General features: G+C 40.8%; 2 protein-coding genes across 3 annotated transcripts; both read left to right on the top strand.

Moving 5' to 3' along the window:
- Positions 1-4,272: 4,272 nt before the first annotated feature.
- RB195_015477 (uncharacterized protein) lies at positions 4,273-13,728 on the top strand (the record flags this gene model as incomplete). Of its 2 annotated transcripts, none has more annotated exons than XM_064206211.1 (9): positions 4,273-4,318; positions 8,020-8,132; positions 9,044-9,165; positions 9,609-9,673; positions 9,726-9,840; positions 10,690-10,822; positions 11,694-11,846; positions 11,994-12,094; positions 13,566-13,728. In XM_064206211.1, 9 exons carry the CDS (start codon positions 4,273-4,275, stop codon positions 13,726-13,728), a joined length of 1,011 nt encoding a protein of 336 aa, XP_064062092.1. The 2 variants fall into 2 exon arrangements, with proteins under 2 accessions (XP_064062092.1, XP_064062093.1); XM_064206212.1 differs by lacking the exons at positions 4,273-4,318; positions 8,020-8,132 and adding exons at positions 8,390-8,427; positions 8,922-8,982.
- Positions 13,729-14,857: 1,129 nt separating this feature from the next.
- RB195_015476 (uncharacterized protein) lies at positions 14,858-18,508 on the top strand (the record flags this gene model as incomplete). Its single annotated transcript, XM_064206210.1, has 5 exons — positions 14,858-14,962; positions 15,977-16,102; positions 16,172-16,266; positions 18,030-18,381; positions 18,503-18,508. 5 exons carry the CDS (start codon positions 14,858-14,860, stop codon positions 18,506-18,508), a joined length of 684 nt encoding a protein of 227 aa, XP_064062091.1.
- Positions 18,509-18,614: the final 106 nt, after the last annotated feature.

Raw genomic sequence — 18,614 nt, 5'->3', positions numbered from 1 at the left:
ACTCCTGTCATTTCATCAACTATATCTGGATAAGGATATTTTGGACACAACCGACTAAGGCCTGAGTCTTCCGTAATCAGCAAAATTTTCGGTCTCGGTACCTGTGCACAATCTCACAACTTTTATCGAAACAATGAGTCGTCAACATGGAAATATAGAGTGTGATAACCGAGTTCAGCGGAAGTTACTATCAGTCTCCTAATGTAGATCATCGCCTCACTCGCACTCTAGACCGGAATATCAGACTCCATGACGGGGCTCCTTTTCCGGAAATTACCCAAAAGATATTTGATGGCCTGGGTGGAGCGTTGATCCAGCAACTACAGAACGATAATTTTTTATTTCACTGAACTTGTACTTCATTAACTGTCAAAATTTTTCTTTAAATCAACGAACAAAATTTCCCTAGCGACCGTTGCCTCATTAACGACTGAAAATGCTGCATCGTGAAGCGATTAATTGTCATATTTGTATTGTTGTACCATGCCGTATTTGGCAATTGTTTAATCCAATTCGCATGTGCGGTTTATGCAAAATCCCCACAGCAGCATACAGCAAACGGAACAATACTACCATGGCGATCACAGAATAATCAGTGATTGAGTAGAAATAATTGTCGGACGGTTGATCGATAGCAGCCACTCTCGAAGAGGAAGATAATATAAAATAAGACGGATTTATTGGAGCAGTACGTACCCATTTTCTGAAGAAAAGACTTGACTAGTGGAGTGTGGCAAGAAACAAGCAATAGGTTAAAGGCATCACCCCACAAATCTGAGGTGGTACGGATTTCAGGTGGAGTATTCGCATACGGCATAGTAGATTATGGAGAGGGGGGTGATTCTGTCTACTTCTTCCTAATTGCCGTAAAAGACGGCCGGGAGATGCGGGGCGTACACAAGGCTGGCGCGCTGCAGAAAATAGCGCGCCGGAATGCTCGGAGCCGTATCTTCCGTTTTTACGGCAATTAGGAAGAAGTAGACGGAATCACACCCCTCTCCATAATCTACTATGCCGTATACGAATACTTCGCTTGAAATCCGTACCACCTCAGATTCGTGGAGTGATGCCTTTAATAAGTTCTAAAGAGGATCAAGCGAGTGTTGAGAATTTCTCAAGAGGGGGTCGTAAGAGGGGATCTAAAAAAAAATTAAAGTAGAGGTCAAAAATTAGAAAAAAGTTGAAAGGATCAAAGAGAAACGGAAGACGGGTTTTCGATTTTAGATACACACATATTAAGGCGTACAAAATTTAGTGTAATTTAGGTATGCGAACCAGAAATGAAAACTGCTTTTTTCAGACGTAGTGCTGTAACTTGAAGGAGGATCAGCAGTGAATGACATGTTTTCACCGCATATCAGAAGATAATCACAACTGAAACGTATTCTAAGGGTTTTTTTTTCAGGCCCCGATATCTGCGATTAAAAAATGAAAGAGTTGTTCCAAGAAAGAAAAAACGTCAATGACGCACACTAAGTACTTGAGTTCAGAATAAATTTGTTTAATATTTGAATGAACGATTGAAGAAGACTCGCGGTTGCAGTTGAGGAAGACTATTGTAGCATGAATGACTTAACTAAAAAAATTAAAAAATTACTTCAGGCTTAATCGGCAGGCTGATGTTTTTTTTTTTTTTTTTTGTTTTTTTTTTTTTTTTTTTTTTTGGGTATTTTTTTTTTTTTTTTTTTTTTTTTTTTTTTTTTTTTTGGGGGGGGAGGGGGGGGTAGGGGGGGGGGGTTGTTTTTTTTTTTTTTTTTTTTTTTTTTTTTTTTTTATATATTTTTTTTTTTTTTTTTTTTTTATTTTTTTTTTTTTTTTTTTTTTTTTTTTTTTTTTTTTTTTTTTTTTTTTTTGTTTTTTTTTTTTTTTTTTTTTTTTTTTTTTTTTTTTTTTTTTTTTTTTTTTTTTTTTTTTTTTTTTTTTTTTTTTTAATTTTTTTTTTTTTTAATTTTTTTTTTTTTTTTTTTTTTTTTTTTTTTTTTTATTTTTTTTTTTTTTTTTTTTTTTTTTTTTTTTTTTTTTTTTTTTTTTTTTTTTTTTTTTTTTTTTTTTTTTTTTTTTTTTAAAAAAAAATTTTGTGTTTTTTTTTTTTTTTTTTTTTTTGGGGAAATTTTTTTTTTTTTTTTTTTTTTTTTGGGGGGGTTTTTTTTTAATATAATTTTTAAAAACCGAAAATAATTAAAAAAAAAAAAAAAACAAAAAAAATATTTTTTAAAAATTTTTTTTTTTTTTTTTGTAAAATTTAAATAAAGAAGACTTAGCATTTTCTTGCTGCTCTAACTTATGTTTAATGATGTTGGAGTCGCTTTGGTGGCTTAAGGATAAGGGAGTCCACTTTACATGAACGAAAAGGAAAGCCTTCAGAAAGGAGGAGAAGTTCGTAGACAAAGGAAACGTACCGTAGGAAGCGACAATAGCATCCTTTCTGAAATATCAAGATTTCTATAAACGAACCTTTCGGTCACTTTTGAATTAGCACAAATAATTGAAATCTTGAATAAATGTGATGCATAATAAATAGCGTGATAAAGTTGTGGAGGTGATAAAATAGAAAACCAATCATTTTAAATGCAATTAGCAACCTAGAAGTTTTGATTTGACAACCCTTCAAAAAATCGACTTGTTGTCAAATCCATCAAATCTAAGCACTACAAAATTGTGTGTTACTACTTTATTTGAAAGAAATGAAAGTAACCAGAGGTGACATTGTATTGAGTACTAAAAGACCATAGAGGGCAATCTTCATTTCCTTAATAGCTTGAACATTGCTTCGGCACTCTTCCGTTGCAGCCTATTCAATATATTGAAGATCCGCAGTGGAACGGAAACCTACTGTCGAAAATTCGCTTGGACATGCGAGATCTTCAGAAGCTAACAGAAATCTAAGAGCACTAAGTAAAAGTAGAAGCATAGCCGCAATGAAGAACAAGCTCAAGTTGGTAAGTGTAGTGCAGATAAAGTGGATTATGCGACTTGACTTTTCCCTATTGATCGCTTCTTTATGCACGATTACAAAGACTTCGATAAGGACATCTGTTAATTGCCATTACGTCCTCTGTTGAAATAACGCTGATACGATGATACGCCTTGTTTGGATGGGTTAATGCGGTGCGTTGCCGTTTTTATTGTGACGGTCAGGGATTAATCCTGCCAAAAGTGCAATTTTTGCATTTAGCGTAAAAGAATTTAAAGAGCACATTTCTCATCCGACAGTGACGAATTTCTTACTTTAAGTCGAAAAAGCAATTCTGATGTTGCTACCAAGCGAAAAAGGTCATCTACAAGCGCAACTAAGGTTAAAATTAGTACAAAGTAGGCTCCACGAGTTTCTGAATATCGACGCTCAAAGTGAGTTTCATGCAATAATGCTGGCTGCGATCTGTAGAGAGAGATTTCTTCTATATTTCTACAAAGCTTGGTGCCTCTAGTTTTCCTAGTCCTTTGAAACATAGTTGTGAAAAATCGCAATTTTTGAATCAAATTTTCGAGTTTTTTTCAACCGGCTTTTGAGAGAACCTGAACACCTACAGAGGCCAAAATCTGCATTTAAGAGTTTTCCTTGATGCTCTATTCAAATATGGAGTCGAGTTTTTCAACGGCGCTACCGTAATCTCGCAACGGAAAAAAGAACGAGATCTCAGATTCTCAGCAACGCGTCAAAATCGGTGTGACTTCAAACAAATTTCGATAACTGAGCTCATAGTTTATAAAGACGAATTTTGTTCAAAGCATGTTGTAGAGAAAGATTTTTGCTATCATAATTTTTTTTTACTTCTTCACAGGTAGCTTTCGTTCTCAAAAAAGCTAGTTGAGAAAAATGCTAAATTCTAATTTTCTAATTCTTCTTTGCGTGCACAAGGCTGGCGCGCTCCAATCGAACTCGCTGCAAAAAATAGCGCGCCGGGACGCTCGAAGCCGCATCTTCCGGGCCTCTTTTTACACTTTTACGACAATTAGAAAGAAATAAACAGGATCGCCCTCCTTCCCATAATCTACGACTCGGTATAGGCATCCCACCCGAAACCCTCTCGAGATGTTAAAGGCACCACCCCTTAACCATGGCGATAGATGTGAAATTCCCCAAATGAGGTCATGATAACAACATTTTACACTTTTATACGCTCATGGTGAATTATCTTTGAGTTGAATAGAAGAATATATTTCCTCTAACTGTCCTTCGTTTTCGACAGTTCAATTTGTTCTTCGCTTCGCTTTTCGCTCCTCTCTTTTTGTTCTCTTCCCAATTCGCAGTTTACATTTGTCTGTCGCGACATGCGCGCATCGTTGCCTCGAGAACAAGAGGATCCCTTCATTTCCGGTGAGTACTACTACTGTTAGCCTTCTGCAATCACTTACGATCAACACCTGTCAGTAATCGTACCTACAACATAGTCGGGTAAAAAATCCTGAAGTCAGGTTTTATTGCGCAAGTGGCGGGCCCCTCGAGCTCGACCGTAAGAGCAGTTTAGTCACGCTCCAAGTCTTTTTGACTTCCCCTAGCTTCAATCGAACTACAAAGATGAACAAAGGTCCCAGTGCACTACTTCGAGCGCACACGCTTAAAGGCAGCATACCACGAATCTGACGTGGTGAGGGAATCCGTGAGAAAAGCTAGGGATTGGATTGTAAATTGCAGGATCAGAGGTGGTTCCGCTCATTTCTCCCTGATTGTCGTAAGAAACGGCGTGGGAATCACTCTCGCTATTACGAGATACGTTGTGCACACGTTCCGGTCCCCTTAGCATCCTATTCATTGGTCTTACTTGAATAGGCTGGTGAGAAGGCATCACTGATCTTCGACTGATCGCATTTGGACAAGGTGTACAAAGGCGCGTTGCAACTGAAGTCGTCTTGAAAAACGTCGTCTTCTACACCGTTTCTTACGACGATCAGGGAGAGATGAGCTGAACCACCCTAAAACCGGAATCCACAAACCTAACTCTAGATCTTCCCACTGATTTCTTCATAGCGTCAGATTCGTGGTATGTTGCTTTTAATGCAATTGTACAAGAGTTCAGGATCTTCTGTCATTAGTGACCACGAGTGAATGAATGAGCATAATTTAGTGCTAAATAAGGCCACTATCTCATAACGGTTGAAAATGCTGCCTGACATTTCGAACATAGTCAGTTCGTACACCATCCTATCATATCACGTTCTCCCTCCCTGGTTAAAGGCATTACCCCACAAATCTGAGGTGGTGCTGATCTCAGGTGGAGCAATCTTATAAAGGATAGTAGATTATGGAGAAGATGGTGATTCCGTCTATTTCTTCCTAATTGCCGTAAAAAAACGGCCAGGAAGATGCGGCGCCGCACAACGCTGGCGCGCTCCAGTCGAACTCCTTACAGAAAAAAGTGCGCCAGAATGCCCGAATTCGTATCTTCCGGGCCGTTTTCTACGGCAATTAGGAAGAAATGGACGGAATCACTCTCTTCCCCATAATCTATTATGCCGTATACGAATACTCCACCTGAAATCCGTACCACCTCAGTTTCGTGGAGTGATGCCTTTAAATCGGAGAAGGGCTCGACATCAGCTCCATAAAAGAATGGATTTTATTAGTGAAAGCACGCGCTGTTCAAAGGCTTTGGTTGAAAATGTTTTATTGGAAATTGCAGGAATCCTAGCTATTACAAGCCACTTCATTTCCGACTCCAATGTATAGAAATTCTCGTTAGTCTTTACATTTTTTAGAGCACAAGAAGAAGAAATGAAGAAAGAAGAAGAAATGAGAAATGATATAGAAGAAATGTCCACACATGTAAACATCGAAAAAAACAACACTCATAAATAATAAGGAATGATATTCAGGGAAACGTATCACGTTTTCCAGATTCAGACCTCGTATTTGTGCTGGTTATTTGATTATATTAGGTCGATTATGAACGTTGGACAACAACGAAATTTCCTGTGTTCAATCGCGTAACAAGTTGTGTCGTAAGAAGGAAAGCTGCAAACAAAACTGTTCCACCCGCTTTTTTCTGGATTATTAGAGAACATTGGACGTCATCCCTACCCTACCTGTTCGTAAAGAAATCCCAATGCCGTCAACTTACTGATATGCCGACTTCAAGACTTCAAAACAGTAATTAAAAGTAAACTTTTACACAAAAAGAAAACACGTGGCAATAGTTCAATTTTTTCTGGATAAAATAAATAAATTCTAATATTATAATCAGAACTTAAGAAACAGTTTAAGAAACTTTTGCAGTTTCGTTAAAATTATAGTTCTTAGACCCTATTTTGATATTCTTACAGAGATGACATCACGGGTTGCTCCGAAATCACTTGTGCTCCGGTTCAGAGACAGAAGATGTTCTTCCAAAGACCATTGCTTATCTTTACTGCTCCGATAACAGAATCTTGCGATGATTGCCGCCACTACATGTCAGCTTTTGTCGGTTCGAGCGTATTTTCTTTTTTTTTAATGGTTCTGCTACAGTCATGTACTTCTTATTGCCAAGATAATGTCTCAATTCTTCTTTGGAAAGTGTTCTCTCTACCGAGTGTTTCACATAAAAAAGTATGTTCAGTGATTAGCAACTCCGAACGAGAGAAAAAAAGGAAGAAAATAAGGAAAAAAGGGAGTGGGAGAATTTAAGGGATCCAGGGGTCAAGGATGTATTTGAGCAATGTTATAGGAGGCTACCTTCTTGTTTTTTTTTCCTGTGAGTCATTCTCATTCTAAAAATATGGAAATCACTAGCATAAACTAGTAAGACATGAAAATAAGTAAAATCCCTCAGGTAAACTGTAAGCATCCAATGTGAGCACGAAGATGTATATATGTATCATTTCTAAATTATTTCTCTTTTTAATATTCCTGACTGCTCACGTCGACATATAAAATTTCAAAAAAAGAGAAACAAGGGAGAAGAGAAGAGAAATGGGAGGGCTGAAAAAATAAAAGGAAAGAAATAGGACACAACTGTTGTAGTTTAGTAGGTTAGTTCAGTACTAGTTTAACTAGAAAGTACTTGGGATGGATGTAACGGTAAGCGGTCGGGCAGTGACTGCACAATCGATGGTTCAGAACCTCTCTAGTCATAGCCAGGTTTATCATCCCTCTGACGTCCACAAACTGGTACCAGGCTCATCCGTTAGGATGAAAAACAGTGATTTGACTCATCAGCAGGGCTCCGGAAGTCCTATAGTCCAACGCGGGTGTAACCTCAACTGTTCCGAATTCCAAACAAACTCACTAGTGCACCTGAAGCGGATTGATAACCAGTGACTCTACATAACTACTTCACTTCCAACGGTTCATCCGCAGCAATACAAGGAGACCATCTAAAGATTGTGGTCCTTATTATTGTATGCGTGGCCCAAATCGTCCCCAACGCCAACATAACAGCACAAATTAATCCAAGTTTTTCGACATCCATCTCTCTTATCCATCTTAAAATGTCATATTCCTAGCGGGCACAGAGGACCCATTATGTCAATCATGGTTTCGTCACTTTTCAGCTGGGCTCATATCAGTTTGTGTACTGCTTCTGAGTTCAACATTTACACGGTCTTGGAAACTGAAAAAATAGAACCCTATGCGCAGATCTTCCTAGGAACCTGGAATGTTCCTGAAAACTTCCCAAGACATCGAAGAGTCGAAATCCTCCTCGGCATTGACATTAACTACCATTAAATCTTACGCAAAATAAAGGATAGCCAAATGTCCCGGGAAGGGTCACAAGGATCGGTGATATTTTTGTACGGGTTCACTTCTGCACAACAGAATCTCCGGAACTTTTTCGCATACCTCATCTAGCCTTGCTTCATTTCATTTATATTCGAAGAATTTTGTAATTCCAACACTTTGTGCAAGCGCAACACTCGAAGACACTGTAGTTCCTGGCTAATCTTCTGAGCAACGTTATGCTAAATTCATACGGTTTTGTGAGCAGAAACTCAAAAGCTCCCATACACACAAACATATTATCGCTATCGTATATATTATTTTAATGATTCGTCTGCTCCTTTTTTTAGTTTCACCTCTTATCTAAAAAATATTTACTTCAGGTCTTCAGGAAGATCGTCATGTTACTACGGGGTTTTGGTTTTTTGTGCTTCTTATTTCTAATTTCTGCTCAAGATGTGCTGGAGTGTACTCGGTGCTTACAGACAGTGAAAGCGTGAGTCTGGAGAATGAAACGTCAAATATCATTTACTAAATCGTGGGAAAGAGAGTAGGGGTCACCCTAAAAAGTACGCTAATCGCTACCTAGCCGGTATTGAGGTCTGAGCCTCTTAAGAGGCTTTGTTGATAAAATTGTTACGTTTATTAGCATAATTACTTTACACAGACATTTAAAAGCATTCGAACTTCAAGCGCGCATCTTCACCATTCACTTTCACGCTGCTTCGTAATTTTAAGCGGATTTCCATTGCTATGGGACGCTTCTTCTACAGCAGTCCACCACCTCCACGGTCGGTTATTCTATAGTAATCCGCGGTCAACGATCCACGGTTTCGTCAAATTCTTTCTTGGATTTCGATGCACGCTCCGTCCACGTAGTAATCAAAGTGAAATCACGAAAAGTCAGGAAGTTAGCAGCAGCGATTTTTCCCGTTAATGACGGATTCTCGTTGATTCGGCCTTGTGTACGGTGATTTTTGAAAACATTTCGCAATCAACCTTTAACAAACAGAAAACCACAACGAACTCTGGGCGATTTTTTCTTCTGTTAAGCTTCTAAGCAGAGACCTGTGTAGGGACCCATTGCGACGAATTTTGACGAAAAAATGAGATGGTCAGCAAATTAAGGTAACCGCGCTAATTAACGTACTAGAGCAAACCGCCGTATTTAATGGCTCATACCTCAAGAAACCTGCTCAGGAAACGATTAGAGTTTTTTTTATGGGGCGATCTCTCATCCCAACTCCCTTTTCGCCATTAAACTTTACGAAAAATAACAACTCAGGTGGTGTCCTGAAACGAAAACTTGCGAACCGCTTACATCAAACTGTACCAACAAAATAAAGGTATGACTCTATATTTGAAAGTAAAGGCATTGCTCTGCGAATAAAACACCTACTCTTTCAGTTGATAGTGAACTGCCCACGTCTACCAGATCCTGCCTACGCTTACAATGAAACCTTTGCCCGTTACTATATGACTCCGATTGTCGCTGCTGTATTTGGGGACAGTCCAGAACCATGTCTGAGGCAAGTTATTGATTTCTGTTCATTTCCACCGTATTTCCTCAATGCTCTCTTCTTGACAGCGTAGAGATTTTATTTAAAAAAAAATATACCGGAATCAACAACATACCAAGTGTACTCAAGAACAAATCCTAGTATACATCAGAAAGTCATGCGCTCGTCTAGTGTTATTCTCGAAAATTCAAGCTCATTCCAATAACGCTGTTTTCGGATGAATCCCAGCGTTTCCTCCGAGTGAATTTCGAATGCATTAAGACGCTGACTTCAAATATTAGGGTGTTCGGGAAGTATCTGCCGAAAATTTCGCAGTAGCGCAGATTTTTTGAGACGTTCTGGAAGTTCCCGTTTTAAATATATTATATAAGGACACTACCGCCTGCTAGCATAGCATTAAAGAGCCAATTATGTGGATATTTTTGTCTTGAAAATAAACTAATTATTTTCAGAGCGCAACTTCCGCATGTGGCGTACTATAAGAATATCCGTGTCAACTGCTCCACCGATTTCCCAAGTAAGTGCCAGCGTCAGCATGCACGGAACATCAAAAGATATGTTTTCATCAGATGTCACCTGTTATGGATACACTGCATGGGATTCAGTGGAAAAGGCAGTGATCATAGCATTTGAAGGCACAAGCTCTGGGTACCAGATGACCGACGAAATACTCAGTTTCTTCCAGTGAGTACACATTGTTGTGAAAAGAAACAGTGCAGTAAAGAGCAGTATTCGGAGCGATTCGCAACGTTTGAGTATTGACAGTAATAGGTTTCAGGATTTAGTTTGCAAGTAACTCAGCAAGAACACGGAGGGCCTCTCACAAATCTAGAAATTTGACTGAAGTAGAGTACTCGGATTGATTTACCTCACGAAGCAACTCTTTACATTTGAACAAGTAATGAAAATCTTGGGTATTTCATCAAGAATATGGATGTAACCAGTTGCTTTGTGAGGTCTCTTATTCCTGGATTTGTAAGCATGATTCCTTTCGTTGAGTTAAAGGCAGCATACCACGAATCTGGAGTGGTACGGATTTCAGGTGGAATATCCGTATACGAGGTCGTAGATTATGGAGACTGGGGTGGTTCTGCTCATCTCTCCCTGAATCACTGCAAGCGGCCGCCCCCTCAATGATGTTTTGTACGATGCCTTCCATTGCAGCGCGCCACACTTGCACGCGTAGCGCCCCTTACAGCCTATAGGTGCAATCCGAATTGATTCTTGACGAATCGCAGGGCGGAGGCGGCGCAATTTGTGAAGCCTTGCAATAGATGGCGTCATACAAAACAGCATTCTGAAGGCGGCCGTTCGCAGTGATCCAGGGAGAGATGAGCGGGACTACCGCCTTCTCCATAATCTACGACCTCGTATACGGATACTCCGCAGATACCTGAAATCCGCACCACCTCAGATTCGTCGTATGCTACATTTAACTGCTAGCCACCTCTCGAACCCTTCTTATCATTGCAGAGAACACAGTATTGAAGATCACCCGGAACGTCGCTTTCAAATTTTCAAGTAGTGTTTCAGGGAAAAAGTAGCTTTCTTCGACGATGGTCACCTGTTCAAATACTTCCATGATGCATTCATCTCTCTATGGGATGGTGGACTCGAACGGCAAGTTCACACTCTCAAGTACCAGTATCCAGACTACAAACTTTACGTAGGTTTTGAGCACTCAGCCGAATAAAAAACGAAGGTCCAAAGAAAAGAAGGAAAAAGGTGGGGGTGTCATCTGTCCAAAGCTCAATTTCCACCACTGATACGATCTAGATTAGTAGCAGTCCTAGTAATGAGATTTTTATTAGAAATTAATAAGAAAATGTAGAATAAACAAATAATGCTATGGAAAGAAAAAATTAACATCCGAACTTTCTACCCTGTTCTGTCCATGTACACTTAGCATTAGGTGTATATCCTTGCTAAAATCATCCACGTTCACCCATCCTATTGTGCTTTCGGCGGGACCTACAGTAGACTCCTGCGCGCTAGGACCCGATCTTCACCCAGCTTCATGCAGAAAGTCCACTCCACTTGCGCCGCTGCAACAGTAGGTTTACAACCGCATGCGAGCGCATAAAAACTGTAACTGCTGCCACCGTAACTGCTTATTCCGCCGCAAACTAAGTCGATTTGACAGGCTGTAGTTTCCGCTGCGCTACCGCAGCGCATGCACAAGATATCTATCTAAGATTTGGGGAAAGAAAAAGTGTGAACTAAGGTCCTATGTAAGTGTCTGGAGTATCAATCCGCTTCGAGTGCGCCTAAGCGTTTGACTGCTATTCTTAATCTCTGACGTGATGAACTCTGCCAACCGATGCACGTATTCAGTGTTTCTAATCCTTCTGTGTACAACCCTGGTATCAAGCTGTGACCCCGAAGGGAAGAAAGCCCTAGTGGGCACTAAGATGGTTTCGAGCCATCGACTGTGCAGTCAGAACGAACCTCTTTCCGACTGCGCTACACGCGCCCAAGATCCTAACTAGCAAGTGATAGATCAAAGCAGAACATTTTCTCACCATCGTTGTTCACAGATCACCGGTCATTCCTTGGGAGCATCGATCGCGACAGTCGCAGCCTCGTATATCGTGAAATGGGGAAGGTGGTCACCGAACGACGTGAGGATTGTTACGTTTGGCCAGCCGAGGACTGGTGACATCGACTTCGCTGAGTGGCATGATGGCGTGGTATGTCATTTGAACTCAATACTCAAACTTCAAAATATGTTTCATTAAGAGAAATTTCCTTATAATGCAAAAGACTCACATATTTCAATTGGTGAAATTATCCTGAGCATGAATGAAATACTGAGGTAACGCTAGCATAATTTTCAGTTCCGTTACTCCTATCGTATTGTTCATCAACGCGATCCTGTACCTCATATTCCTCCAGTACTAGGAAAGGATAGTGTTTTTCACCATCGCTTCGAAGTTTGGTAAGTGGCGTTCACAGTAGAGCTAGAAAAGTTTACGGAGCATCAAATGCCATTGGAGTTAATAAAGAGATTCTAGTGGTTTAGCAAACCCTAGTATTAGGCTATTATTGTACAAAAGCACCCGAAAGTACACGAAAGCTTATGACCTGAACACGACTTGTGGATGACTAACACGTACGCTGTGTTTACAGTCGGTCGGTGAACATGTTTGGTCGAATAACCGCGACGCCCCTGACGCCACGCATAGTTTTCCTCAGCTTCACGCAAATTGCCTCTTGTTTCTTTTCTATGAAATCGAAAGCGAATTTTCGTCACCTGCTTGAGCATATTCTTCACCGACTGAATTTGTATACTTGAAGCTGCTCTAAATGAACTGTACTTTTGAGCGTAAAAACGTTCATAGAGCACAAAAACCGTTCTTAAGTGACAAACGGCTTCCTATTTAAACAAGCGATAGTTCATTAAAGCACTGATAGTTTTGGCTCTCATTTCCTTGAAGGTACTACATGATTTGATATAGCTATTCACTTCCGGTAAGCTTGTTTGATGAGTTTGGTAAAGTTGAAGCACTATCTTCGTTTTTTCTCTCAGTAGCTCCTGCCTGCATGTCATAGATCCTCTAAGACTAACGCTTAGGTTTTCAGGCACCGGGAGAATCAGCTAATCACTTCCAGTAATTGTTGAACTATCACCTTTTCAAATGCTTTTCAAATGAGAAAGTCATTAGTCACTTAAAAACGGCTTTTCTTCTCCATGGACGTTTTGTGTGTGAGTGTCTTTTATATGGGCGGTTTAGCGCAGTCTGCAGGAGGTTATACTGTGGCTGCCTGATCGATGGTTCGATTCCGCTCTTGTGCCAATCAAGCCTTTCATCCTCCTAGGTCGATAAATTGGTATCAGACTTGTCTGGAAGGATAAAAACACTGACTTGACACATCGGCCAGCTTCCAGAAGTCTCTGCGTAAGCTAGTTACACGTTCATAAACCTAAAACGATTCTGAATTGAAGTGAACGTGGCGGCGCATCCGAAGCGGATTGATTAACGTCAGACATTTCAGGCGCACTCTAATGAGTTTTGAGCTCAAAAGTACACCTTAGTTAAAACAGCGTTGAGTCTCCCTCCTCCCTCTGTGCAAAAGAAGTGTCCCAACCATCTTTGCACCCTTTCTGTTTCGTTATAGTTTAAAACTCTATTCTTTATAGAACATCAGATCAAACCAAATTCAGCAGACTTTGCGATAGCAATGCACGCCAACGAAGAAACAAATTCGGAAGAACTAAAACTGTTCAAAATCGGAATTAAATTAATAAGTTGCTCATCAAACAATTATTTCTAAAAAAAAAAAATTGGTAGGAGACAGCAAGACATCGTTATGGTACAAAAGAAGGAGTTGGTGTCTCATACGGGCGGTGTCAACTATCAGTTTCAAGAACTAGGACAACAGTTTCGCTTTACACTATTTATTTACAGGTACAACAACAATATGACCGTCGGACAACCGTACACAATTTGTCCGGAAGCGGATGGCGACTACTGCAGTAACAAAGTAATCAGTGGCGAAGCATGGGAGCATATGTGGTATTTCGATAAGGATCTTGGCGACTGGGGAGCAAAAGGATGCCCTTCATCATGAAATCCACAAAAACACCAACACTAAGATCGGATTACTATTACTTCTTCTCGTGTTTCAATCGATAAACCTTTATGTCAACTGGTATGTTCCTTGGTTATCGTTATGTCTTCGTTTTCAAAACTTTACAGTTGGCCTAAATGGTTTTCTTATGCGTGGGTCCAACTTAGCTGCTGCATCCTCAGTGCATGAAGGCAACGAGGTACTGTACTCAATTCTAAGTGAGATGGATAAAGTACTACACCAAGCTCCAGATTATAGGCCCATATGTTTTCGCTGGGAGCATTATTGAGGTTGTGAGCTATAAGACTGTTCCACATGCAGCTCCTTCAAGGGATCACGAATCTGGGATGGTATGGATTTTCGATGGCTAGTGACTATATCGCGTCGTAGATTGCATGTCGTCCTAGAAAACAGCGTCCGGAAACGCACGAAGTTGTATTGGAGCGCGCCATCCCTGTGCACGCCCCGCATCTTTTGGGCCGTTCTTTACGGAAGAAATGACGGTTATCACCCACCCGTTTCTGCAGACTACGATCCCAGTCACTACCCATCGGAAATCCATACCACCCTAGATTCGTGGGGTGATCTCTTTAACACTATCCAGACATCAATATTCAAAGAGACTGGAAAGTGCGTAGATCTCATTCGCCTTGGGAGACAATCTGTAAGGACGTGGTGGTTCACTAGCCCCCGCTAGTTGGTGAGACTGGTCAGTTTGTAATATTTTTTTTAATTCTTGCGGTGTGGTGTACTTAGAACGATATTGAGGCTTGGCAATAGGAAATTATTGTGATTTTCGTTGTGAACCTGAAGAACTTTTTCCGTGGTATAAGCTACAGTATTTGAAAATGAATTTTTTCCTTGCTTATTTCTTAAAGATGTGTGTTTACGAATATTTTCCGCCACTTTTTCGATTAATTCGAGTGTCTAGTCGCTGAAACTAGGGTTATACGAACACCTCACGTTGTTATAACGATTTCTCAGCAGTACGCACTGTTCAAATGATGTCGATGATTGATGTGACATCAAAATCCACACATGTAAACAAGCTCATATCACTTAATCAACGTTTGTTGCTTTCAAGAAAGTAATGACGGTGAGTATGGTCTCATTCTAACGCGAAGCAATTATGGACATGATCACTCTCACATACGTGTCCATAGTGGTGCAGATCCTACCGTGCATTATCATCATTATTCTCGGATTCTGGACGATCTATACTTTAAAATCAGAGGTGAGCATGAGGGCAAAGTGTAGTTAGGGGACGGGGAAAGGGGGACACTCAACACTGCTCTAAATTGCACTTTTGAGCGTAAAAACAGCTATAGAGCAGAAAAAAACGTTCTTAAAGGCATCACCCACGAATCTAGGAGGTACGAGTGCCAGGTGGGTAATGCCTATACGGGATCATAGATTGTGGGTGATTCCGTTCATCCTTCCCTATATCAGTTTAAGCGGACGACCCTGGAAAGCAGTTTCTTACGACATCCTCCATTGCAGCGCGCCACCCGCGCCACGCCACCTTGAGCCGTTGCGATTCGTCGAAAACCCATTCAAACGAATCGCAGCCGAAGGCGGGACGCAAGGATTGCGCAGTGCAACAGAAGCCGTCGTAAGAAACAGTGTCCAGGGGTCGTCCTTATACGGTGATACAGGGAAAGATGGACGGAATCGCCCACTATCTACGACCCCGTATAGGCATTACCCTCCTGAATTTCGTATCACCCCAGATTCTTGAGGTGATGCCTTTAATTGAGGAACGACTTTCCCATTTGCGAAAGCGATAGTTCATCAATCGATAGTTCAACACTGGAAGTGAGTGGTGAACACAGTTGGGGCACTAAAACCTAAGCATTTGTCTAAGAGGATCTACGACATGTAGGCTAGGGCAAATAAGTAGGGTAAAAGAAGATAGAACAAGAACTTCTAATGCTTTAATTTCACCAACCTCTGCAAAAAGTCTTAGTGGAAATGAATAGTTAAAATACACCTATTACCTTCAACAAAAAAACCAAAAATGATTTGAGGTTTCTCCGCAATCCGCACTTGTTTTTGTCACCTAAGAATGGTTTTTTCTTCTTTTTACCCTATGAATGTTTCGTTTTTAGAAGTACAATTTTATCAGAGCAATTTTGAGTGTCCCCCTACCCCTCCCACCCTTCCCCAACTACACCTTACCCGAGCATGATATTATACTTCTTGCTTTATTTGTCAGAACACTCTTTCTACTTTATTGCACCCTTTGTAGACTGTCGAAGAAATCGCCAACACTTCAGCGCTGCTGGCATCAACACAAACGTCAATCACTCGTGCTGAGATACCATTTCCGTTATTAGCAGCAATAGCACATCTATATGGAATGAACTTACACGATGTATATAAAAACTCCTATTAAAAGAAGGAAATCTCTGAGAAGTTTTGTTCTAGACAATTCTGATTCCAGTTTCGGAAGTTATGGATAAAGGAAAAGAAGAAACGTTGCAGAAAAGTGCTTGAAGTTTACCAGAAGGATTGTCTAACTACAAAATTTATCCAAAAGTGAGTCAATGACAGCACACAGACATCAAACACAACCATGCTATAGTTGAGTCAAAATGACATGAATCACGAGTGTAGTTGCAGTGCATTTGCGTACGCACTCAGAACGGCGCGGTGGAGGCAGCAGTATTGGGACCGAGGTGCGGCCGTCCCAGACTGCATCGATGGATGGTGCCAACAAGGGTTTCACCACGCTCCTATCCGCTACGCTGCACCTAAGCGCCTAGAGAGAAGCCGCGTACGCAATTGCGTACGTGCTTTTTGTCATTTCGACCCTACTATATACAGCGATAGTATCTCTCAGCGCAGAGTTTCCCAAAACCCGAGTTCGCCGCTGTCCATGGATACTGTAACAGGGGACGATGGGACAGAAAGTTAGCCACCTTCCTCATGACAGTGACGGAGGACTCCTTGTCCATGGGCAGCTACAATTAGGGGGAACTGAACGTGATCGCGCTCATACTCGACCTACATCCCCAGTTCTCTCTTTTTGTGGGAAAGATCCCAGCATCGGTAATTTCTTGGTGTGCTGCCTCTAGATGTTGTATGATGCTCAGCGTCGATGACCGTTCCGCGGTGAGAAAAGCTCACGCACTATAGTCGGGGCAAAGCGACCTGAACCTCGGTGCAGTAGCGTAAGTGGCTGCGCTCGAAGCGATGCGGTGCAGCGTAGCGGTTAGAACCTAGAGGGACCTCTGCTATCCGTTGCAGTTTGCGATGGTCACACCTCAAACCCAACTCGAAACTCGGTGCAGTTGCGGAAGCGGCTGGACAGAGTTTCAGCTCGTTCTGATCCGAATATGTGAGTTCTTTGTGAGCTGTGCAGGGACCGAAGCTTGCTGAATAAATTCCATAACCTTTGTGTTCGAAAAAATTGACTTTACGCCGGAGTTTTTTTTCCGTATGCTGTTCGTTTTCAACACTCATTTCACAACAGTGTAACAAGAGCTTTTGTTTCCCATACTATGTATTAACAACAACTGCAACTACATCTACGTAAATTTGCACTTTTATGAGGAACTCTTTCCGTTACATAGCCTTCAGCCAGGCAATTAACTTGAAGTCGAAAAGGAACTTAGCTTGGGAACTTTTGGACCGTAATCAGATATAGTTGAGTCAAAACGACATGAAGCAGAGTGTGGTTGCATAAGCGGTTGCGCTCGAAGCGGTGGAGATAGCGGTTGGAATCGAGATGGGACCATCGAGAAGTGCAGCAGTGAATGGTGGTAAAGGAGATCCTCACCCGATTCTAACCGCTACGCTCCACCGCTTATGCAAATGCACCCTGCATGAATGTCGGTTCGACCCGACCATAGCTAGCTTTAAATGGCATACCAAATAAGATGAGACGTAGACTCAACCCCACCTATAAGTTGTACTCTTCATTATTCGCTTTCGATATCAAGCTGGTTCATGAAAGGGAATGGGATAAATGTGAAATAATGCACAAATATTTGTGCACCTCTCTATTTTGCTTATTAACCAATCAATCGAGGAAAAGATGACGATGAGAAGTGTCTCATAGTCAACTCACCAAATCTCTTGACTAGTTGATACATCATTACGAAATCATTAATATATTGAGTTTTCGTCAATTTTCTGACTTTAAAGAACAACATTTTAAAAACTCGCTTTACTGTTTTTTTATTTATTTTGTTTTGTTTACCAGCGAGATGAAGCACTTGCCTTTTGGTCTCGTGTACACAACCTGTGAAGGTGTAAGGTTAGGTACATCGACATGTTCTAACTTCAAATTCTTTCAGATTTGGTTCGAAATACCTACTCCATGGTTATGTAGGTAGTGAAGCACTGTTAAGCCGTGGAATCATAGCGCACACTCCGTCACCACGGAGCCCATACCGTGACCGTACATATGAAGCTGAATCTAGCCGTGTCAAGAGTAGCAGATCAATAAAATCACATGAGGGTGGTGGTTCCGACAGGATTAGAAAGCACCAATCAACAAGGTCAAGTTCTGGACAAGACAAAATTCCACAATCGAAAAAACGTCCCCATCAGAGAACCGCTGACTCCAAGGGGCAAGAAGATCCTGAAAGAGAACCTGAAACTAACAAGAGGAAAAGAACCGTCATTCAAAAATCACAGTACGTAGAGGTGAGCACATTTCTGCGTTTCTCCTTTCCAACTTACCTACAAAAACATTATAGATTAACTTCCATGTCAAAAAAAGTAGCTCATATTCACTTGTGTGTCTAATAACAACAATACTTTTCAGGGATAAAAATGTATAAAGAGGGAAAAATTGTCAGAATATACGCTGTGAATGCAAACAATCTAAACTTCAAAGTTTTATTCACGAACAAGTAACACGTTTATTATTAACTGTA

The sequence above is a fragment of the Necator americanus genome, chromosome V, assembly GCF_031761385.1.
Source record: "Necator americanus strain Aroian chromosome V, whole genome shotgun sequence".
Lineage (NCBI taxonomy): Eukaryota > Metazoa > Nematoda > Chromadorea > Rhabditida > Ancylostomatidae > Necator > Necator americanus.
The sequence above is the reverse complement of the archived record's forward strand: the minus strand, read 5'-3'. Positions and strand labels throughout refer to the sequence as shown.